General features: G+C 40.9%; 1 protein-coding gene across 1 annotated transcript in view; it reads left to right on the top strand.

Annotated features, from left to right (window-relative positions):
* The window catches only part of LOC122816399 (multidrug resistance-associated protein 1-like), an 827,783-nt gene that overhangs the window by 145,726 nt on the left and 657,271 nt on the right, over window positions 1–24,786 (top strand). The window contains exon 3 of the mRNA XM_044089157.1: window positions 3,117–3,242. Within this exon, the coding sequence (XP_043945092.1) occupies window positions 3,117–3,242 (126 nt within the window). The remainder of the gene's footprint in view (window positions 1–3,116; window positions 3,243–24,786) is intronic.

The following is a 24,786-nucleotide window of genomic DNA, read 5'->3' as shown; positions in this document are numbered from 1 at the left end:
GTAGATCTGCAGTTCAACTCTGCATACAACTCTGCTGACCTCACCAGATCCAAGCATGGTGAAAATTTTAAAACATGAGGAAAAGAAGTCTAACATGACATCCTTGATTAGTTTAACAGAAGTGTTTCAGTGTGAAGTGGAAATGAAATTTTGAAAATCAAATCAGAAGACAAAAGTCAGACAGCAATTGAATGTGCCAAAAACAAACCACAAAAAAAAAAAAAAAAAAAAAAAAATATAAGGAAAAAGATCAGATGAGAAGGAAAGAAAATTGGAAGATCCATTAAGATTGTGTCAAGTACAGAGATCTTATGAAACAGCTGGATGTCGACCAAGATTTGATGCAGGAATGCTTAAGGGGAGGGGGACGGAAACCAAAATATGAAAGGCTAATAATGGTGGCCTAGGTTAGTGAACTATATACATGTTGGTTTACAAAGTCCATTGAACATGTGGGAGAAACAGACAAATACAGATTTGATTAAAAGAACTGGAAAGGGTAGCGCATCTTATTGCTGGGTGTGATACACTTATGACAGAGGACCTATATACTGAAAGACACAATAATATGGCAAGAGTGTTGCACTGGCGGTTGTGCAGACACTACAATACAGAAGTAGATAAGAAGCACTGGAAACGTGAGCCAGAAAGCATTATAGAGAATGAGGTTCACCCATTACCAGCATTTCAAAAAATAGAAGGGAGAAAGCCAGTTATAGCTGTCCATGAAAAAAAGACCAAAGTGGAATTGATCACCGGGTGTAGCAATATTAATGATTACAGTGTCTTATGTGCAGAGAGAGAGACAAAGTCATAAAATACAAGGATTTGCAGGCGGAAATGAGAGTAATGTGATGACAGACATCCAGACAGTTCCAATAGTGGTCAGATCAACAGTTCTAATAAAGAATTTACAGTCATACTTGGACAGTCTACCAGTGTATGTAACTCCATATGAATTACAGGCGGAGTCATTTCTGGACAAATAGTGGATACTGAGTGAAACCCTTTTGGCTAACATCAAAGACTGAAACAGTACTAATCTCATGAACATTCATTTTTCCCTGAGTTAGGAATGAGGTCCATTCCCATCATGGAATTAGAAACCCACAATATTTGAAGAAATTAAAGAGAGAGATCATAACATAAGCTGAATGCAATAGATAGTAAGCTCTTAGGAAACTTTGCAAAGGACTGGTTTAGGATTTCTTAGGCTTATTTCTGTGATATTCCTAACATATCTCCATTATGTCACTGAGATGTCCCTGTCATTAAGCTAGTTAAAGATGCACATACCTTAGTAAGTACAGGAATGGGCATATCCAGGTGTCCCTCATAATTCCGCTTGTGAGTGACACATTTCATCCACCATGCTTATATGGAAATCGTCTGTAGTCTGCTGGTCAGTGAGGTGGTGGTATGGAAGGAGCTGTCTGTATCACCCCTGTTGCTACTGATGGCCACAACATGTAACATTGACTGGTTCTGATGGTGACCGATGAGACAATTCTCTGGACTGCTGCTAACCCTTGAATTACTCCCCTTATGTACACCATGATTTTCGATGTAAAAAAAAAAGTTTGTACTGGGACACAGAGCCATCATTTTTTATGCTTCTGAATAGAACCTCCAAATTGGGAGTCATTTGCATCTTCCTTGTGGCTCATTTGCACTGAGTTCCTCATTTCCATGTTGTTATGCACTTCTTAGCATTCACAGCGTGTAACATTATTTTCCCCTTCCGTGACACACTGTTAGAATCACTCACACTCTACATGTTACTACCTATGCCAATTTATGCTGCACAATGTGCTAAACGTCTGTGAATCCCTGCCTTTTTTTCTCCTACTTTTTATTTCCCTGTTGTGCATTTTGGTAGGAGATGCAGGATCCATAATCTTTTGGTGGCAAACATGTTAAGTAGATGCTGAGCTACAAAGAAGCAATATATGTTTGTGTGGCCTTTTGTCATCTGGGTGGAAGTCTTTACTTGATAGAAATATTTAGCTGGATAGGAGTTTAAACCATTGTTCTTTCTTGTGTTAATGATGTACTTCTTGTATGAGTTATTTAAGCAATAACCCACGCCTGGGTGTGGGTAATGCTGGATTTACCCACAGTTGGTGTGGTTTGGTCACGAGAGTGAAGCCCTAGTGGCCAAACAAAGACAACCGTGGGCAAATATAGCATTACCCACACCCAGAAGTGGGTTATTGCTATTATACAATGACATTATTTAAGAAAAAAAATACTTTTCTTAAATAATGGCATTGTATAATGCCTCCGTGCTGCCCTTCCGCAGCTGTCCGGTATCGAGCAGTTCTGATGTACTGCGCATGCGTATGCTTACGCAGTACATCAGAGCTGTGTGTAGAGGAAGCAATGGAGAAATGAAGATCTCCATTGCTTTTTTTTAACATATCTCACTATGTTTAACGAGTTTAACATAGCGAGATTACAGCAACGGAGCTCTTCCGTTCTCTGTTGCTGCCTAACACAAAAAAAAGTAAAGAAATACGAATGGAAAAAGTCTGGGCGACCAGACCTTTTTTCATTAGTATAAGTCTGATTTACAATGGGCACGCTGACCAATCAGTGTGCACTTTTTGGAATATTAATGGGGGGTCATTGTATAATTAAATTATTTTAATGTCTCTTTTTAAAAGCCTTCTAAGCTAAATTCTGTGATATGCAGTTTTTCACAAAAAGTGAAATGTTGCAGAATTTTTGTTGTAGGTAACAAGATTGTTAGTGTTGCATTGGCAAGATTTTCACACAGATTAACTTTTTAAAAATATCGTCTGCGTATTGTAGTCTTTTACTCGGTTCTCAGGTCCATGGCAGGATTTAATCTTCAGCTTTGGCCAGTGGGTAGTACCTTTGTAAACTTGTCTGCTGCATGACTTTTCAGCATCACTGTTATGACATCTGATTTCAGGCCGGCACTGTAACAATTGTTAGCTCGATACATCCTGCTTATGTTGTAAAACAATATTTAAAAATATATATATTTCAGTCTATTCACATGTATAAGAAATTTGGTATGTGGCAATTAAGTTGTTTTTTTTTTCAAATCCTTAAACTACATTTAATGGGAATTTTTTTTTAATCCCCAGGTGTTAGGACTACTGCTGGTGTTGCTGTGTTTCACAGACTTTTTTTACTCCATCTGGAAGATGATTCACAGAGGTCCACAACCTCCATTTTTTATTGTTTCTTCAGCTCTACTGGCCGTTACTATGGTAACTTTTAGCAACTTAATTTTTGCTGTTTGGTCTTTAGTTATTTCCTTGTATTTGGCTGCCTTTCATGATACAAAATATGCTGTAATCAGCTGCTTAGTTTTTTGTGCTCTGCCCATGTGCCGTATCTCAGGTTATAACATGGCTTTCTCATTTAATTGATTCATATTTAATAGGTTCCTAAAAAGTAGAGCTGGCTTAATATCTTGTCCTTGTGATATGATCTGACTGGCTGTATATAGGCAAAAACCTTAATCTGATTCTGACTGCAATCTAAATCTTCTCTAAAATATGTTAAAAAGGGTCTATATTAGATCAGCAAATGCTTAAAAAAGCGAACGCTGATTGATCGACCTTATGTAAGCGAAAGCTTACAATCTCGAACTGTCAGATCAGCGATTTTTTCCTAGGGAAAACAAATCGCTGATCCAAAACACATACACACAACACAAGCATACCAAACAAACAGAAATCCACACACATACACCTAAAATCTGACACCTGACCCTACACTAAACTATGCACACACCACTAACTATCCACTTACCTTAACCCAAACCCTAACCCTAAGGTCCATCACTATCGCACACTCACCTCACCCGCTCTGTAACCCTAACTCACCTAAACCTGCCTTAACCCTCCTGTCCACACAATCGCACACATACCTAACCCGAGCCCTAACTCTAATTCACCTAACCCACCCTAACACTCACATCCACACAATCGCACACTTACCTGAATCCGGCCCGTAACTTTCCACCACTGCACTGAGAAAATACCAAAGCAACAGAAACGGACAACCAAATTCTTAACCTAGGAAAAATTCGAGTTTCTGTTGCTTCTATATTTTTAACTTTGCTAAAATAAGGTCGATCAATCAGCGTTCACTTGTTTAAGCATTCGCTGATCTCATATAGACCCGTTAAAAACTTGGAAATCTGCTCTGCTGCTGATATGAAGGAAAAACTACATTCCTGAAATGTACACAGTTTCAGACATTTTATGATTGTCAAAAGTGTGGGTTACAGGACTGCATTCATGTTAGCAAACTTACTTAAGGCACCTTAATACCTGTTTTTATTTCTGTATTTCTGTCAAGAGTGTTACTATAGATAGTCCAGTCTAACCAGTTTGGGCTAAGAACAGTAGTCTGTTTTCAGTCTGACATTTTATTCTAGGAATTTGCTAGACTGTAGTTTTGTGCTAACCCAAACAAATGTTAAGGTGCAGAGAATAACATGGGTGGAGTGCACGCAGTCAAGCATAATTAAAACTGTATGCACGTCAGATGATTTTGAGAAATGACAATCTTTCAATGTTTTTTGTGAAAGGCATTTCTTTCAGTCAGTGACTATTCTTCTGGTAGTGATAAAAATTATTTTTGAATAAGTTCTCGCTGAAGTGTTCTACAGCAGTCTGATATAAGGATGTTCACATGATGTTTTTGCGTGATGTTCTTCATACTGATCACTGCTGCAGTGGCCTTAGCTATAAGGATGTAACATCTGGCTTCCAAAGCTTTAAGCCACCTTCCACGCACCATAAATGTGAAGCAGATCAGGCTGAGCTGCCTAAAAGACAAGTATGGGCATGAAGCCCTTCAGAGCTTTATTGCTGCCAAAGAGTACGTTCCTCTGAGGCTTTTAAGGACTGACGGTTGGTTTGTGCTTTTTCTGCTGTGCAGATAAGTTCCCTTTTGGGGAACAGCTTCCATTTATCTAAATTTTTTAATGTTTTATTACTTTCTCTTCAGGAAAGTTATTTTAAAGCTAGGAGTGTTGGTTTTTAACAGACAGTCATAAGACTGTAATGTTCTTTTAAATGGAGCACTTGCTGAAAATACATTTTCTGTGGAGAAATTGTGTTTATTTTTTCCATTTTGAGGCTGCCATATACTGGTTTAAAGTGCATTTTACTGTGTTTTTTCTGTCAAGAAATAATTTTGTGATCTGGTAGTTTTACTGGCATTTTTACTGGCATTTGCTGCTTTCCTTTCCTGAAAAAGAGGCACCATTTTCGGCTTGACCATGGAACAGACTGCTGATCCCATGGTGGGTCCTTCTTCCATCCACAAAAAAGAAAAAAAGTTAAGCAATGGCCTTTGCCACCACAGCAAGACAGGAATTCGCTTCAGCTTCAAGTGGGTGACTCCACTATGGCCATTTGTTGTACCTCAGAGCACTCATCTTTTTCCCGCATCCCTCTGGTGTAGCACCTACAGCCACTGTAGACTAGAGGGTAGACATGTCCTCTGTGGCTGTTGGACTCCCCTCAGTCGACAAGGGAGAGCCACTCTTGTCGGTCTTGGGGGAGGGAACAGAGAAAGTTTCCATTTTGTGTAAGAATGCTGTGCCCATACCTGGAGAAGCAGCTGTTGCCATTAGTAACATATTTGGCTTCTTTTTTCCTGTCAAAAAGAAACAGAAAACCAAGCATGTTTCTTCCCCTCCTTAAATTTCTTTGGATAGGAGTAGTTTTCTGGGTCTGTCTTAGAGTTTAATACAGACCTTTTATCCTTCTTGTAAAGCAGTTTCTGGTAAAAGAAAAAAGGATTCCTCTTTTCCTGAAGAGGTTCAAGATTTTGAATCTGAACAGGAAGATTCAAGAATGGATTCAGGGTTTTGTCCTCAGATTTCTGATTCAGACTCAGAGAAGATCTCAGTTTCTGATTCTCCCTGAGGGGATTTTTCTCTTTCTCTGAAACTATTGCTAGAATGTCCCAATGTTTTCAGTGGGAGAACACTGAGATTTCTCACTCCGTGAAAATATATTATGAGTTGTTACAGAAGGATTTTCCATAACCTACACCATTCCTCCTCTCCTGTCTGCTTTAGACAATGTGTGTCTTATGGCTGCAATTTTCCTGATAGTTATCAAGCTCTCTCTGAAAAGGCAGATAGGATGTATACAATTCCTCAGTCTTAAATTTTTATACACTGTTCCCAAACATGACCCAGCAACTATAGCCTTAGTTGATTCCTCTGTTGCTAAGCCCTTAGTTAATTCTAATCCTACTAGTTCTAATAAGAATGGGAAATTATTGATAGGTATTGGAAAAATAGTGTATTCTCCTGCAAGTTTTATTTTCAGAATTCTGAATTGTCAGGCTCATTTGTTAAAGTTTATTCTGATAAGTTATGAAAGTATGATTAATGTTTTATCTGTAGTTTTTTCTTGTAAAGAAAATCTGCTTCTTATAAGTTTCTTCTATTGCACAGGTCACTACTCATTGTTTGCAGTGGTTCTATAACTCTGGTGATACTTCTTCCAGGGCTGTGGCCACTGGTACTGTTTTAAGGAGGTTTGCTTGGCTGTGTTCTCAGAGCCTCCTAGTTGATGGAAAAAAATGAGATTTTAAATTCTTTACTGGATGTAGATTTTGTGTTTGCCCTGTCTGCTGCAGAGATGATCAACATGATCCAATGAATCTCTTGAGATTTTTCTGCCCTTCTTTTCCAAATTGTCCAAAGGATTTTCTTTCTCTTCCTCCAATATCGGGGAAAAAAAACAGAATAAACAGCTTCAACAGAATTCAGGTAATGTTAGGAAGGGACAACCTGTATCAGAACAGACTATTTCCAAGTAGTTGTCTGAGGTTATTACCTTTTGTTATATTCACCATAACAAATCTATTCCAAGCAAGGTCAAGGCCCACTTTACCAGGGTCTTGGCGTCATCTCTGGCTTTTTGGAAAGGGTTGGATTACAGAAGTATTCTACTAACTGTTACTTGGTCCTCTGTACATATTTTTACAAAATACTACAAGCTTGATTCCTTCTCTAGGTCTAGGTCAGGCTTTGCTAGGACCATTCTCCAGGGGCTCCCCTTTTCCTTCAACTTCCTAAATATAGTTAGCTATGGTAATCTACCACATATTTAAGGTTACTGCAGCAATGATCAACATAAAGAACATAGTACAGTTGTGCAAGCTGAGCTTCCATAACAAGAGATGTTTGAATGATTAGTGCTTTAGTAGCTGCTCCTTCCCTCCATCCCCATTGTTTTTTGGTGTTTTTTATGTCTGGGTGTAGACAGTTAGTTTTTTTTCTTCCTAGTGTTTGTCCTTTTAGGTGTCAGTCTCCCTGTCTCTGCTGGCAGGAAAACTCTGGAAGGGCCTCTCACCCAAACTTGTCTTTTAGTCTGCTCATCTCGAGTTGCTTGACCGTTTGGGGATGTGGAAGGTGCCCTTAAGTTTTGGAAGCTGGCCAGCTATTATGTCCTTGGCAAGATATAACTCATATAACTAAGGCTACTGCAACAGTAATCATTCAAACATTTACTGTTATGCTATGTCTAACTTGCACAACTGTGCTTTTCACCCCTATTCTGACACATTTTTGTCTCAAACACAAGATATGTTTAATTGTATGGCTAAATGTGTTCTCCTCAAGTTCATAAACTGATGCACTACCTTTCTTAACCTTTTAAATGCTAAATAATCTGACATTCAAGTTCAACATTTCCCTTCAAAATTAATTTATCAGTATATTTCCTTAAATCTAAAGAGAGAGAAACAAATTATTACCTGAAATGTAAATGTATCCCATCTGCCACAATCCCATAACCAGATTTTCATATGCTGGAGTTACCCTTTTTCCCCCTGTGGTGCACCTCAAATTTGTTTGATCACACTGTCATGAACCAAAAGCATATCACTGTAAAAGTTGTTTTTCTTAGGCCATTAAGTTATATTTAATAATGCCATGCCATGCCATGCCATGGCATTTAGAAGTTTATACAGACTGCACAACTAACCTCACTAACCACTGCCCTACTAGTATCTATAAATTCTCGGTAATATATTTAATATCAAAACTAACATTCTTTGTGGGGAACAAGGGTGTTCTACTACAAACTAGGAAGTGACTCTTCAAAAGAACTCTAGCAGGGAGTAATACATTTACCAGAGGGCAATTAGAATGTTTGAGGGTCCTATGTAATCAATACATTGATAGTAAAACCAGGAACACAGTCTTATAAGTTATAAAACCATTCATGTTTAGTCCTCTTCAAGATACTAAATAACTATTACAGATTGCTGTTATAGTCTTTATTGCTTGTATATGAGGATTTGTGGTCAGCATAAAGCTAATAAATGAATTTTATCTATAAATCAGTGTAATGCCACCTTTGCTTGATTCATTTTTAGTAATGTCTACCATCTCTTCAAAGCTATTTGCCTTAACAGAAAAAAAATCTGTTTCCATTCAAATGTAAAATAATTCAGAATAGTATTCTTAAATATTTGAATTGCTCAGCATACTCTGGTACAAATTTGGATTTTCATTGTGTTACTCATCAGTGCACAACAATCCTTTTCATCACCAGGCAAGATATTCAACTTTCAACCGAAGCTCTCCTACCTTATTCCCTGGACTTAAAATTTCCACTTTATTTTAGAAGAACTAGCAAAATTAACCATCTAGAGGTCTAGGTTCTCATTATAAATGTAGATGCTGTATCTCTAAGTGAAACTTTGTTTAAAACAGACATCCTATATTTTGCTTTTCCTGCTTTTAACAATCAACTTTAATATTTCCCATTACGATTGTCCTGGTTTGCTCTAGTTGTCCTTATTTCCTTTCATGGCCCATTGGATCTCTTGCATGGTTCTCCCTTCCTGCTTCCTTATTCACTTGCCCATTCCTTGATCGTTCTGATGACCAGGTTAAATTTAAACCATCTAGACTACTCAGTGTCGAGCAATTTAGCCACCTTCATGACATAACCAGCTAACACAGAATAAGTCCTAGTTAGATATTTTCCTCAAAAATAAGTCTGAAAGTGCACTTATCTATCAACTCTGCCCAATATTTTGAATGACTATTGTCCCATAATCTTTGGTGGGAGCTCATATGAAAAACTTGAGCCAAAGCCTGCTTTCATCATAGGGCATTCAGTATCTCCAATTTTTGAAAATGTTCTTTTGAGTGATTGCCCTGAATGAATGGACTGCACTCTTTGAAATTTTAAGATGTAGACTTTTAGCCTAGAAAAGCTACATTTAATTTTAGTCCAGGTTCAGTACATGAGAGTTTAACTCGGTGTAAGAATATTTTGAGGAGATGTATGACCTGATTTCACCCAAGAATGCTGCAGTTAGATCTGAAGCAAAGTAAACACTGGAGGAGAGGATGGGACTGGAAATCATTTGGAAATTTTGAACAGCATCAAGACCTCATAAAATAAAGGCACTTTTGTGGGATGAAATAAATTTGGGTTGTTCCACTGAAGTAACTTTCAGCAAGTGCTATAGCCACAAAAATGGAAAACCACTTTCAGTGAACCTCAAACTTCTCGCTCTCTTTTTTTTTTTCTTACAGGAGACAAACTCTCCTGTCTCGCTCCCCATGTGAATGGAATAGAATGGGATACCTCCAGATCTCCCATCTATTCCACTTTTGCAAAACAGTTGGGTAAGGGCAAATTCAACTGACACTGAACGTGGCTTTCAGTGTATTCACTTCATGACATTTGCACTCATTTGGAAGAGTGCTTGAACAAGTGACAGGCTCCCAGTGAAACAATGGCAAATCCACTAAACAGGCAGCTGCTCTTGAAAGTCCCACAAGAATGTTTCTACCTGTACCTGTCAAGTACCGAGTACCAAGTATTACTTATGGACTGATTTCTTCCCATCCCCCCACACTTTACACACCATCATTCCTCATTTACTACATACTGTATTTTGAACGAGTCTTTATTTGAGGTCAGACCATGTTTTCCCTTTCAGAATGGTCTTGCACACAATAACCATACCTACTTTTTAGATGCTAGTCTTCAAGCTGCAGATGTTGGAACCACTGTTGGATTATAAGCCTCAAGGGCCTGGAACTAAAAATTAGAAGGAGCCTATTTATTTGGTGTGATAGTAGCACAGTTATTTACTAAACATTTAGTAGAAGCAGCAGGGCCTGTTACAAACATGTGGGTTTATAATCCAGCTTAGGCTGGACCATTGCTTAGTCCTTGCCAGAAAATACATGCCCATGGAAGACTTCTGTCCAGTACAAGTCAGGCAACAGAGTAACCATCTGAAATGTCAGGACCTGCTAGAGTGAGTCCCAAAATATGGAGACTGAATGGCTGAAAGATTGGACTTGTACACCAAATCCAAAATGTCATTTCTTGGAATATTCCCTTTTCTCCAAGGTATGGAGATCTTGGATGGTTAATATATAAGTTTTGGGGGATGTTGATGCAGTGGGGGCTTGGTACTCCTGCAAAAGAAGTTCTAAGAAGAGAAATTTTCGAGATTTGCTGTTCTCCTGATTTTGGACTTCTTTTTTTCAGTTTTTCGGAACTCGGGATTTCAAGTGGTGGCATTCAGTAGGGGGTCAATACAGCAGTCTTTATGAGACCAAAACCTTTACAAATGGAGTGATAGTTTTCTCAGTACCAAACATGGCCATCTCACATATTCAGTATTATTATTAGTTAATAACTTGGATTTTCTATGACAATTCAGCATTAGGCTGGTGATGAACCTTATTTAAAAGGCAGCTTGCTGAAAGGACCAACCCTTTTACTTGAGTTTACTTCCCCACTAATGAGACTTGTAAAGCAGGGCTATTATATTATTGTTATTATTATTTTGTTTGTTTGTTCTGACCCCCCTCCCCCAATCACTGAGCCTCCTCACCAGCTGCTGTACTGATCCATTCATTTCCCCATGGGTAAGTGACCTATAGCCCATTTGTTTCCCTAGCAGTGAAATCCTTGTACCCCATTTGTGTTCCTGGGACTGTAGCCATCAACCTTGTGGGGGACCAGGATTTTTATCTTATGCTCCTCTATATCTTCCATGCATCCTTATTGCTCAGTAATGCCTTTGGCATTGGGCTTTCAATTACCAGTGCCTGGGGCTGTCATTCCACCAAGGGATGAAAAGTCCAGAGATGCCCCTCTCCAAACACTCTCTATCCTGACCTCCCTTAACAGCACATGTGGTAACATGTTCCCACACCTACTAAGTTTCCCTCCCACCCTGAGGAAAATAACTGGGTTCAACCACTTTATACCCCCCAGAGCCTATAGCACTGGGACTGCTAATTATTTATTTATTGTATTTATTTAAGTTTGATGACCGGGGAAGTCCACTGGGCCAAGAAGAGCCTGTTTTCAGTGGAGGCCCAGGGAGAAAAGCTCCACAATAATTGCAAGTTAGATTTCACATGTTACAAAAGGACATAGTTCATACAGCTAATTAAACATTTACAGATACGCTCCATGATATTTGCAATTGGCTTGTCACAATGTTACAAAAATGAAAAGACATAATTCAATACAGAAATTTCAACATTTACATAAAGTAAATAGTTTTGTTATAAACTCAATTGTAGGTTTAACATTTTAAAATATATAGCTACTAGCCATTAGTAGGTTTGGAGAATATTATGCATGGAGAGGGTAGTAGTATAATTGAGACTGGAGAGTATAGTACAATAGATATTAGAGAGAAAATTAGTTTTTGGTAGGGGAGGGATTGTTTTGGGTGGGATGAAGTAATAGTAGAGGTAGTTGGCTGAGTCAGTACAAGGTGGAATGGGGGGGGTTATGTTGGAGTGTGGCAAGGGCATTCCCATTTGGAAGAAAGATGAGAGAGTAGCTGAGATTTGAAATGTGTATGGTTAGGTAGGTTGCGTAGGTGTGTGGGGAGAGAATTCCACCATTTAGCTAAGGAGTGAGACAGCAGTAGATGGCCAGGAGGTCATGCAGGTTTGTGGACCTGTAGGAGATTTTGTTTTTTGGATCTGAGTGAACGGTTGGGAATGTAAGGTTTTAAGGAAATAGCGACAGCTGAGCAGTTGGCAGGTTTAAAGATGAGCTTGTGGGCAATGGTGAGTTGTAGGTAACTGAGGTAGTTGGGTAGTTCAAGCCAGTTGAGTGTGAGGAGGGAGTGGCAGTGGTGGGATGAGTTTTTTGAATTGGTTGCAAATTTGGAGATCTTGTGGTTGCAGGATTCAATTTTGGACCGAAGGCCAAGATGGAGATTGGTGAAAAGAAAGGCACCATACATAAGGGAGGGGAGTGGGAAGGTGGATGCAAGAGTTAGACAGGTAGAGGGGCTTAGGAAGTGGTTGTGCCTATAGAGGAGACCTAACTTTTGGTGGGTTTTCTTGATTGTGGAGTGGATGTGGGTGTCAAATTTTAGTTCTTCATCAATAATGATGCCAAGAAGCTTGGTGTTGGGAACAATTTCAAGGAGGGTGTTCTGGCTCTGTTTGGTGAATGTGGATTTGTCAGTGAAGTTTTTGGTCAGGGAAAAAAACATTAGTTTGTTTTTTTTGCATTTAGTGCCAGATAGTTAGACTGCATCCAGGTTTCTGTTTTGGAGAAGACTAGTTGGGTTTTTGCTAGGAGCTCAGAGGGGGAGAAGGCTGAGCAGTTGATTGTTGAGTCATCTGCATATTGGATGTTAGATGAGTCTGGGATAGATTGAAAGTTGTTAAGGAATAGGTTGCAGAGAAGAGGGCCAAGAACAGAACCTTGTGGGACACTTGTGGGTGTGGGAAGGAAGGGGGATGTTGAAGATTTCCATTGGACAGCTTGTTGGCAGTTGGACAAGTAGCTGGAAAACCAGGCGATGGTGGTGGGAGATAAGTGTAGGGTGGAGAGTTGGGATATAAGTAGGGCATGTGAGATGATGTCAAAGGCCTTTGACAGATCTAGGAGTAGTGTGGATACGAACTTGCCTGAGTCGTGTTCGAGGTTTATGGTTTCAAGAAAGGAAAGAAGGGCTGTCATGGTGCTGTGGCCAGGGTGGAAGGCGTGTTGAGTAGGGGAGAAGAGATTGTTTAGTGTTAGGTGTGCCATGAGTTGTGCTTGTATTGTTTTCTCTAATATTTTATAAAGAGGGGAAAGGATGGCAATAGTGCTGAAGTTGGTGGTATCAGTATTTTTGCCACCTTTGTGGTGGGGGATGATGTAAGCATGGCGCCAAATAGAAGGGATGTATGATTCTTGTATGGATCTATTTATAAGACTAGAGATGGGATAGGCAATGCTGTATGCAGATTGTTTGAGGAAGGTGGGTGGAAGGTTGTCTGGTGCATTGCAACAGGGTTTGAGTTTGAGGAGAAGTCTTTTTATAGTTGTAGTAAGAATCTTTGTGTTCAACATCTTTGTATCCTGTATAGGAAGGGTTAAAATGTGAAACTGCATTGCGTGCAAAGAAATAAGCTAAAATGAGTTGTTTTTCTTGTAAGGAATTTGCTGACCAGAAAGGAATGCACAGATGCTACTTTGGTCCAGACACAGGCCTATCTTGGGACTGACCTCTGACCAAGGAGGAGTGCATAGATGTTACCTTGATGTAGGCACCAACTTATCTTGTGTCTGACTTTTTACCATCTAAGGCTCCAGTGAGTGAATTTATAGCCTTGACTGAAATTCCTTGTCTAGTAACCAGCTGCTGTGTATGCACAAAAGAGGGTATAAAAACCCATGTAAAGTGTGTAGAAATTAGACTGCTGACAACCAAGAACTTTGTGGCAGGTCTCCATGCATGTAAAATAAACTCTTTTTTGGCCTACCTTTTTGCTGCGTGATTCTTCCAGTATATGTTAAGAGTATTAAAATCTTTTGACAATAGTGCTTGTGGGGATGGGCTTGAGGCAGAAGGATGTGGAAGAAGGTTGATGATTGGAGTGGTGTTTGGGGCAGGAGGGGGTGGTGGTAGAGGAGGGGGTGTGGGAAGGAGGCTGATAGTTTAGCTTTGCAGTCTATGAAGAATGAGTTGAACTGGCTGGCTGTTTCAAAGTTGGAGAGGTTGGGGTCTGGGTAGGGGTTTTCTTTGTTGCCAGGATGAAGCATGGATGAAATGGAGTCCCAGAATTTTTTGGGATTTGTTGAGTGCAAGGACTGGAGTTTGGAGCAGTGGGCTTTTCGGTGTTTCATTATTAGTTTTTTTTTTTTTTTGCTGAGTTTTGTAGTTGCTTATCCTCTAGGAGGGTGTTAGGGTTTTTATGTTTTTGATAATGTTTCCATTTTTTTGTCCCTGTGGTGCAAGATTATTTTAGTATCTTTTGATAACCATTGGCAGGGATTGGTTTTGATACGTTTGGTTCAAGGGGGTGGGAGGCTTGCTGATTGAGAAGGTTTAGGAATGAGTGGTTAAAGTAGGAAACGGCATCATCTCGAGGAAGGGTTTTTAGAGGGGACCAGTCAGTGTGCTTTAAGCATTTGGAGCACGTTAGAGGGTAGAAAGAGGAGAGGTTGCGGGTTTGGATGTAGTGGTGGTGTTTATGCAGTGGAGATGGGAGATGGTCAGCGAAGGCTGGTAGGTGGTCCATGAGAGGATCAGGTAATGTTCTGGCTTTGGTGATAAGGTTTGGGTGAGTTGTTAGGATCCAGTCAATGATGGTACACAGAGGTACTATCTTTATTTGGTCTGGTTGGAGATTGCTTGTATTGTGTTATTATTTGGGCTCTGTGCCACCCCCTCATTTACCCATGTGATCCTGTTTAACATCCATCTTTTTACCCAGTGTATTTTTGTTTTAATGCTGCACTGTACTGTAGGGGTTTTTGTTGCAGCAACTTTCTTTGAAAGTTATTTTTGCACATTATTTTACATATGTCTTCACTTTAATTTCAATTATTTTATGTATTAACACTCTTGCAGTTGTTGTTCTCTCCTTCGCCCAGGTCATGGCCAAACAGTCCATTATAAGATCAGGTCTTGGATTATAATTTTGTCTAAGAGGTGACACATCTAAGCGTTAACTTGCAGCCTTGTTTTTAGTGCTTTTGTTTTCTTCTGAAGTGGAGACACGCAGACTTACTGTGATGTGACAACTTACCTCAGTGCTGTACCCATATATAGAAAGCATAACTTTTTATTAAGGTGGAATACTTCCTGGAATGATGAACATGTATGACTGAAATGGGAGGAACACGTCTGTCACTGAGCAGGAGTAAGGTGGGCAAGCAGCTTCAGTTTGCATAGTTGAGCAGGCAGAACGAGTTCTTAAAAATAATTTTATTTCTTTGCCATTTGAAACTGCAGCAGGAAGCGGGGCATGGGCGTGGGATGTACACAGACCAATTTTAGGCTATAAGCATTTATTTTGTTAAATGTTCCACCTTAAGTTGAATTATTTGAAGAATGAATTGAAGTTCACCTGTCATTTTTCCTGGTCCAGTGACAAGTGGTGATGATTTATGGATGGAAATTTTACTTGTAACTGAAAAGGATGCAATGAAACGCCTAATTCTGAGAAGTTTGTATAAGACGTACAACAATGCTGCCAACAAGTAGTTTCATTTTGCGAACACAACACAAAGGAATGGGAAAACCACCAGGTGCAGGAAAAACAGAAATAGTTTTCAGTGCCAAAAAAGGGGAATTCAATATTTCACAGCCAGAAAAAAAATCAGTTTTGTGCTGGAACTTCACTTTTGTTACTTTACAGTTTGTAGGTAAGAATGTTAAGAGAAGCAAAAGTAACTAACTTAAAATAAATATTTTAATAATTTCAGATGTTCATTGTATAGCTACTGTTACGGTAATGCTAACTGCTGGTATTTCTGCCACAGAAGGACCAGTGCCAGTCTGACTTCCAAAACTTAGCACTCCTCCCTAATCTGGCAGGCCAGATGTCCCTATCTCAGGGATTTCAGTGTGTTCCCATTTTAAAGTGGACATCTGTCCATGCGGTCTCTAGTGCTCTCCTTTTTGCAGTACAATTCACTTGCCTTGTGTCTGTAGCATCACTAATCTAGAATTTCACTCTGTTGCAGACCTGGCAGGTAAGTGCCTTATTGGGGAACACCTTTCTTAATAGTATTGTACTTGTGGTGAATTGTTCTTTGCTCAAGTTGAGATAAGATGACTTGTATATGTGTAGGGTCCATTCACCACTGAAAACAATTCATTCTGAGGGCCTAAATAATTGTGCATTTTATCTAGGGATGAGTGTGATGGTATTAGTTTTACCATTTGTGCTGAATTTAGAAAAAAGATGATTTGGTGAAAGAAGCATTTTTTTGCATGACTATTTAGAAAACAAAAGACTTGGCTTTAGCCCTTGTGACTGACATGTCCTCTTGGCCTTCATTACTCATAGCAGATGTCAAATCTAAAAACTGAGCAATATGTTGAGAAGCACCTAAAAGAGAAGGAAGAAAGGGTGACCTGGGATAAGGCTATACTCAGGGTGGGTCCTCTTAAGACTGAAGGTTTTTTTTCAGCCCGAACTTCCATTATCCAAGGCCCCTGACACTGCCTCTCAGAAGACAATATGCCATTGGAACCTAGAATCCCCTCCAAAGCTGAAAGCCTTTTACAACTGGTTGGCCCAAGCACCCATTTGTAGGATTATGATTCGGGCACCAAATTTGTTACTACTGGGAGGATGCATCTCAGAAGGTGGAAGGCAGGTAAGCCAATCTACAGACAGATTTCAGAGGAGGTCATCCCTTCTTGCGGAGCACACAGGTCAAGGCATCTGATGCCTGTCAACTTTGTTCCTGCCATTTAGCCAGGCAGCAGAAAAAGTCCTTGTCCGGTCCTCAAGTTCCATATGGGATTGACTCAGGCTGGTCAACAGTTTCATGCAATTTATTCAGAGCTTGTCAGTGTGTATCATCCCCTCCGACTAAAAGGAAAAAAGAACCTTCTCCAGATGAATTCTTCAAAGTCTGAGGAGGAAGGTCTAAAATAACAACCACTCTGAAGTATGATTCATATAATGACATGAACTGACTTAAAGCGCTGTCACTGAACTCTGTATCCTACAGACTGCTATGAGGTGACCAGTGTCTGGCATACAAGGCATCCGCAGAGCCATTACTTATGATTTTACTGCACATCAGCAAATCAAATGGCATCAGAAATGCTCTGTCTAGGGGTCTAAACAACTTCTGCTACATCAACAGAATGGTTTTGGAGTGCCAGTTGTACCTCACAGAGGATACCACTGCTGTAGAACAGATCTCTATCCACATAAAATAAAGTTCTACCCTGTCCATTTTTCAACTGCAGCTTAGATCTGTGGATGGGAAACAGAAAATTTACTCCAGGACTGTCCCCTGTACCACTAATGGACAGAAGCTCCTAAATATTTAATCCCATGCATAGATCCCCCCCAAATTATCAGTAGTATGATCCAGGTTATTCTCAATACAATTATCGACCAATGGATGGGTAAAACCAATCTATAGCCAAATGCGATAGGCTATTTGAGCACAAAAAGGGAACTTGGCTAGGCTTAAAATAGCCTGTAAGGGCAGTTCGCCTAGTACTTGCCTATGAATTTCTGAAAATAACATGTCATCTGCCTCTTCTACAGAAGATGTCCCAATTCAAATTGTGAGGCCTAGGAGGTGTCTAATGCCTAGAAGCACTGCATTGTATATTGATGCTCCCAAGCTAGTGGTTATCTGTGTAAATCTAAAGGCTTTACAGTTTGCCTTTTTGAGCTGCATCCATTCAACCAGATTCTCAACTCATCTGACCACTTTTACAGAGTCTTGTATTGTACAATTTTTTTTTTGTATATGATTTTGCCTGCAGATCTAGCTGAGGTGACTTTGGCCAATACCAAGGGTCAAAACTAGCAGCAGCCTCAAATACACTTCCCATTGGCCTGAAGAATAGGATTCCTGATCACTTTGGGAAGTAGGTTTATATGACAGCAACCAGGGCTTACAAGTCAATATGCCGTTAAACTCGCACTACAAAAATTACTAGGGTGAGCTCCTCAATGAGTTTAGGATTAAACCAGAGAAGAGCTGCTGACATTGTTCATATGGCAGACTCTAGAAGGTAACCCAGCTTCTAGAAAATGGCATTAACTGTAGTTGTGATGCTGCAGATGACACATCTAGGGCAGCTTTATGGGCTAAGGGTGCCACCACTGTCAATGCACGTGAAAGTACATATTTTCAGTACCTCCTTAGACAAGGATCTGCTCTTTTGGAACCCTGTAAATTGAGTTGTTTAAAAAACTGAAGAAAGGAAGAACAATCCCTTCTGTAATACAATTATTTCATCCTACTTGAACAAAAAAATACAGTTCATAGGTTCATAGGTTCATAGGTTCATACTAGGCTATCTGCCCAAGGGCATTTATAAGCCTAGCCCATAGTTATTTGGCTTTCGCCACCCCTTTAGTTTGAATAAAACTATGCCTATTATTTTTCTGTGCCTCTGTCAAGCAGTGACACTGAAGTAATCCCTGGGGTATATCTGCGATCCCCCATCGCTTGAGTGTAGCAGTATAAAGTAGCTAAAATTAGCTGTAAATAAACTGCATTGTCATTCAAAGAGGATCCATTGCCTGTCAGCTTGGGATGATATGCTTGACAAGCCACGATGCTTCGCTAGAGACGGCTTGCACCTGTCACCCCTGGGCTTTCGGATATTGGCAAAGGCTCTTGCTACCCCCATAGTGCCTTTTTTAGGCAAGGCTCAAAAGACAAACCCACCTCCATAGGTATCACAAGGGATAAGAAACTAAGAGTAATGCTGCTCAACGCCAGAAGTCTAAACCTCAAGATGCACGCACTCGAAACTCTCCTTAGCATGGAGAACATCGATATCTGTGCAGTAACAGAAACCTGGTTCAGGGCTCCCAAGAGCACCCCAGCACTACCAGGTTATACCTCATACCATGCTTTTCGGCCCCAAAACTTGGACCGAACCACAAAAGGAGGGGGAGTATCGATTTTCATCAAAGATACCCACACCTCCAGGTTGGTGGCAAAGCACGAAGAATCAGAGACTATCCATGTGCAACTAACAGTGGGTAAAACTGCCTTCCAGTTTATAGCCTGCTACAGACCACCCTCCCAAACCCAGGAACCCCACTCGGCCTTCCTGAGAACACTGGAAAATATGAAGGTCTCTCCAAACACCATTATATTGGGCGACTTCAACTACCCAAACATAGACTGGGAGCATTACTCTAGCTCCAACACCCTAGCCCAAAGGTTCCTAGAATTTATAAACTCAAATGCTATGGAACAACTTGTTACCACTCCCACAAGAGGGAAAACATACTGGACCTGATCATCACCAACATGGGGACTCTATGCTCCAGACCAGAAGTGTATCCCTCACTGGTAAGATCAGACCATAAACTAATCTCACTGGATATTCACATCTTGACCCCACCCCTGCCCAGAAAACCACAGTGAAAAACTTCTCTAAAGCAAATTTTACACTCCTCAAAACTGAGGTGGAATCCTTCAAAGCCCCCGGGCCTGTGGAAAATACGGCCCAGACCACAGAATCCTTTATAAACGCATTCTATGAACACCTTCAGGAATGCATGGATCATGTGATCCCAAATAAAACCAAGACCCAATCCTCCAAAGGCAGACGTCCTGTCTGGTGGACCCCAGCCATAAACAAACTATACAATAGAAGGAGGAAACTACTAAATGATAAAGCAAAATCCCAAAAAGGGAAGGCATCACTGATCAGTATTAGCAGAAAACTACGGGCACACATAAAATTGTCTAAGGCCAGCTTCGAGAGACAAATTGCACAGGACACTAAGGATAATCACAAGGCTTTCTTTAGTTATGTTAGGAACCTGGGTGGTAATTCCCAGATATGCTCAGAATTAGTCCAAAATGACAAAAAATACACCGAACCCACAGACATTGCCAACATCCTAGCTGACAGGTTCAGCAAACTCCCCACCAAAGGGCAAATATCTATCCCAGCAGAGTGCTGCCCCTGACATCTCAGATGCTCAGGTAAGAGCCGCCTCTCCAAAGCAAAAAACACAGCATCAATGGGACCAGATGGTGTCCCGGCTGTCCTACATGAACTCAAAGAAGAGCTAAACCCAAACATAAAACTACGGTTCAATCTCAGCCTTACTACAGGATATGTGCCCAAAGAGTGGCGTACAGCAACAGTGGTCCCTCTCCATAAAGGTGGTGCCTCAACGGATCCTGGAAACTATCGCCCCATAAGCCTGACTAGCTTGGTCTGCAAAGCTATGGAAAGGATCATCATGGACCTCATAAATAAAGATATTGGGGACCTACAAACACTGGATCCTACCCAGTTCGGCTTTGTTAAGGGCAGATCCTGCCTCTTAAACCTGGTTGATTTCTTTGAAACAGTCACCAAGGCCATTGATGAGGGAAGGTGGTCCACACAGCCTACCTGGACCTGCAAAGCCTTCGATACAATACCCCACTCGGGCATTATAGATAAGCTCACCAGCTTAAATATAAACCCCTATGTCACTAGATGGATTGCAAACTGGCTCAAGGACAGAACCCACATGGTTAGAATTGCTGGAGCCATGTCAGACTCCAAACCAGTTACAAGTGGTGTCCCACAAGGCTCAGTCCTGGGACCTCTCTTGTTCGGTATATATTTCTCGGAGGTACAGGCCAACATGGAAGGACTGTGGCTGACCAAGTTCGCAGATGACTGCAAACTGGGTGCCATAATTGACACTTCAGCCGACACAAGCATCCTCCAAAAGGGCCTCATAGAAACAGACAACTGGTGCCAGTGCCATGGCCTCAAGCTAAATGCCAAAAAGTGTATAGTCATCCCCTTTGGCAAAAACAAAGTGCCCACAAATTACCACATAGGTGGAAATCCATTAAGTACAGAAGAAGTAATTAGGGACCTGGGGACCCAAGTTGATAGCAATCTCTCATTTGACAACCACATGGCCAAAGTGGTTAGAAAAACATTTTATATAGCCCACCTAATCATGAAGGGATTCACATCTAGATCAGGGGAGGTCATCCCTCATCAGGCCCATAATTGAGTACAATCCCCCTTTTGGGATGTACTTTACCAGACACCTGCAGCAACTGAAAAGACCCCAAAAGTACCTCACCAAGAGGATCAAAGGGCTCAAACAGATGCCATATGCTGCCGGTTAAAGAAACTCCAGCTCTACTCAGTGGCATACCACCTGTTCAGAGGCGATCTGTGCCTGACGTATAAAGCCATGTCCAACCCGGAATTAATGGACATGCTGCACCTCAGAAAATCTAAATCCCATCGAGCCACGCTCGAGAGACTTGAACCTCAGCACTGAAATAAATAGGACATGCTGGAGGGACAGATTCATAACCCAGAGGCTCCCTTCACTCTGGAATAAAATCCCAGTCCAGGTTAGGCAGAGTCCCTCATTGACTCTCTTCAAGAGGAATCTTGATGAGTGGATGGGAGATCGTAGGTTTACCCCGGGTATCACTTCTGTGTCACTGTTAGATAGAGGCACAGTATACTAACCTCGAAAAAGGGCATAGCAAAATAAATTTAAAATGGGTGGCGAAAGCCAAACACATTCTGGCTAGACTTATAAATGCCCTAGGGCAGATAGCCTAGTATGAACCTATGAACCTATGAACACTAATAGGTGCCTTAAAAGTAAATTTATTTTAGCGCGCTTTTGTCTAAAGTAACAAGACTTCATCAGAATATTCAAATAAATGAAAACAAATGGCAAGAAGAGCCAAAAGGGGTAGCCAGGAGGCCCAAAGGGTGAACTGCAACCACAACCTGTCCATTCTCCGCCCCCTCTCTGACTGATAAGCCCAAATCAGCAAAGTGCTAGACAGGAGGTCAGATAACCCTTTTCTCAAATGAGTGGAAAAAAAAACATTTCTCTGTTCCAGTGTGTCTTTGAGTGGTAGCTGATGGAGATGGGTTACACTTTCAGACAAAACTAAACTTTACAGGAATGCTGCCATTTCCAAAGAAAGGGAGAAAGAAACCTAACAACACCTGTTTTTTGAGGAACTCCTCCTAAAAGGAATTGTAGAAAATTTCCTAGTAAAGGAGTATGACATGGGAATCTTTTTTTCTGGCTATACTACTCAGAGACAGCTCCACGTGGTCCTGCAGAGTGGTCCTAGCTACAGAGAACTGAGAAAAGCGACTACTTTCCTGATTTAAGTATTTTTTTCTGTTTTTTACTTGGAATACCTTCTCTTGCTTATTTTGAACAAGCTTATACTGTTTTTTTAACTGTTTGCTGCATTAACTAGTATCTGCACTTAAAATTTTACCTGGTCGAAAATTGATTGAAAATCTGTTGTTTGTTTAATTTAACTGTTGAGGCTGCCCACTAAAGTGTGCTAGCCTGTGTAACTGATTTATTGCTGCCTTCTGTATTTCTTTGTGTTTTCTATCTAAAAACAAAAAAATAATCCTTGTTTTCCCGCCTCTCCTCGACTAGTTTAGACCAGTTTACAGGCTTTGCTGTATTCTGGGCTGTGGTGTAGTTCCTGTGTTGTCCATTACCTTACTTGGATAGAAGGAAGTTTCTTTGCTCACCAGTGGGAGTGGGGAGCCTTGAGCAGCCTATCTGTCCCTGAAGGAGTGACCTCAGCACAAGAGCTGTAGTAATTGGTTGTTTTGGACCATTTCTAGCTCTTTTTAAGTTCCCTGTTTAAAATCCACCTCAGAGCATTTTTTTCTGGCTATACTATTCAGAGACAGCTCCACATAGTCCTGCAGAGTGGTCCTAGCTACAGAGAACTGAGAAAAGCGACTACTTTCCTAATTTAAGTATTTTTTTCTGTTTTTTACTTGGAATACCTTCTCTTGCTTATTTTGAATAAGCTTATACTGTTTTTGTAACTGTTTGCTGCATTATATAGTATCTGCACTTAAAATTTTACCTGGTCAAAAATTGATTGAAAATCTGTTTGTTTGTTTAATTTAACTATTGAGGCTGCCCACTAAAGTGTGCTAGCCTGTGTAACTGATTTATTACTGCCTTCTGTATTTCTGTGTGTTTTCTATCTAAAAACAAAAAAATAATCCTTGTTTTCCTGCCTCTCCTCAACTAGTTTAGACCAGTTTACAGGCTTTGCTGTATTCTGGGCTGTGGTGTAGTTCCTGTGTTGTCCATTACCTTACTTGGATAGAAGGAAGTTTCTTTGCTCACCAGTGGGAGTGGGGAGCGTTGAGCAGCCTATCTGTCCCTGAAAGAGTGACCTCAGCACAAGAGCTGTAGTAATTGGTTGTCTTGGACCATTTCTAGCTCTTTTGAAGTTCCCTGTTTAAAATCTGCATTTGCGTGGCTTTGAGCGATTGTGCGCATAGCGCAGTGCCGGTTAAACAGGGTTAAACATTTTCTGGCTCCGCCAAGTCTGCTCTTCAAATTTTCCCTTAGAAAGCTCTACTCTTAGAATAACCAGTCTACTTGTTATATTATAAGCATAGCACTTGTTCTCAAAGCTTCTCTTATAAGTAAGCACTCTCAAACATAAGTAGCACTACATCCACCTACCACCCCAACCACTTCCCTTAAAGGCACAGTACTCTCTTATAATATTCTAGCATGTCGAGTGGAAGATTGCTTCTCCTGTTCAGCTGGTTAATCTGGGAATCTTGAGACAATGCTATAATTGTCTCATGTACACAGACAACCCTCTCCTCCTCCCAACAAACACAAATACATGTGAGAGATGCAACTATATAGCCAAACTGGAGGCTGAACTCTCTCAACTCAGGACTGACAAGACCAGACAGGAGGAGAAGGTAACCACACACACAACAAACCCAGTCACACATAGACCCACCCCAACTACAAATCAAGCACATAATAACACAAAAACATACTCGGAGGCTCTATTAAAAAACTTACCAAAACAACAGAGGCTCCCAAAGCAGACACCCAAAAATCCACCACCTCAAAACATAACACATGCAACACATACTTCAATAAATCGGTATCAATAAATCACAGCCCTTAAGGCCAAACACTATGCCTGATACACTAGTGATAGGTGACTCTATAGTCAGACACACTGACGTCCCACTTACCAGGCTGAGCAAGGAGAGGGTAACGGTAAGCTGCCTATCGGGGGCTAGGATCCGCCATATAACACACGCACTCAGGTCACTCAAAAGCACGTACAAATATGACTCCGTCATTGTCCATGCCGGCGTGAATGACCTGGGACGCACCTCCTGGACTACATGAAAAGAGACATAGAGGAGCTCTCTGATTATGTAGCCCAGGCTGGTATGACCCTGACCCTGAGCAGCATCTTGCCCTCACCAAGAATGATGCCACAATACAAAGACAAGATGATCAGCTTTAATAATTGGCTCAATTACTGGTGTCATTCTAGGGGGATCCAATGTCTGTCTGCTTGGGATGACATGCTGGACAAGCCACGCTGCTTCACAAGGGACGGCTTGCACCTGTCACCACTGGGCTTCCGGATATTGGCTAAGGCTCTTGCCACCCCCATAGTGCCTTTTTTAGGCAAGGCTCAAAAGACGAACCCACCTCCTTAGAAAACAAAAATGGAAAAAATTAAGGGTAATGCTGCTCAATGCCAGAAGTCTAAATCTCAAGATGCAGGCTCTCGAAGCACTCCTCAGTATGGAGAACATCGATGTCTGCGCTGTAACCGAGACCTGGTTCAAGGCTCCTGAAAGCACCTCAGCGCTACCAGGCTTTACCTTGTATCATGCTTTTCGGCCCCAAAACCCAGGCCGAACCACAAAGGGAGGGGGAGTGTCCATATTCATCAACGATACCCACACCTCCAGGTTAGTGGCAACTCATGAAGCATAGGAGACCATCCAGGT

The sequence above is a fragment of the Protopterus annectens genome, chromosome 12.part0, assembly GCF_019279795.1.
Source record: "Protopterus annectens isolate FY-2018-M chromosome 12.part0, PAN1.0, whole genome shotgun sequence".
NCBI lineage: Eukaryota > Metazoa > Chordata > Ceratodontiformes > Protopteridae > Protopterus > Protopterus annectens.
The sequence above is the reverse complement of the archived record's forward strand: the minus strand, read 5'-3'. Positions and strand labels throughout refer to the sequence as shown.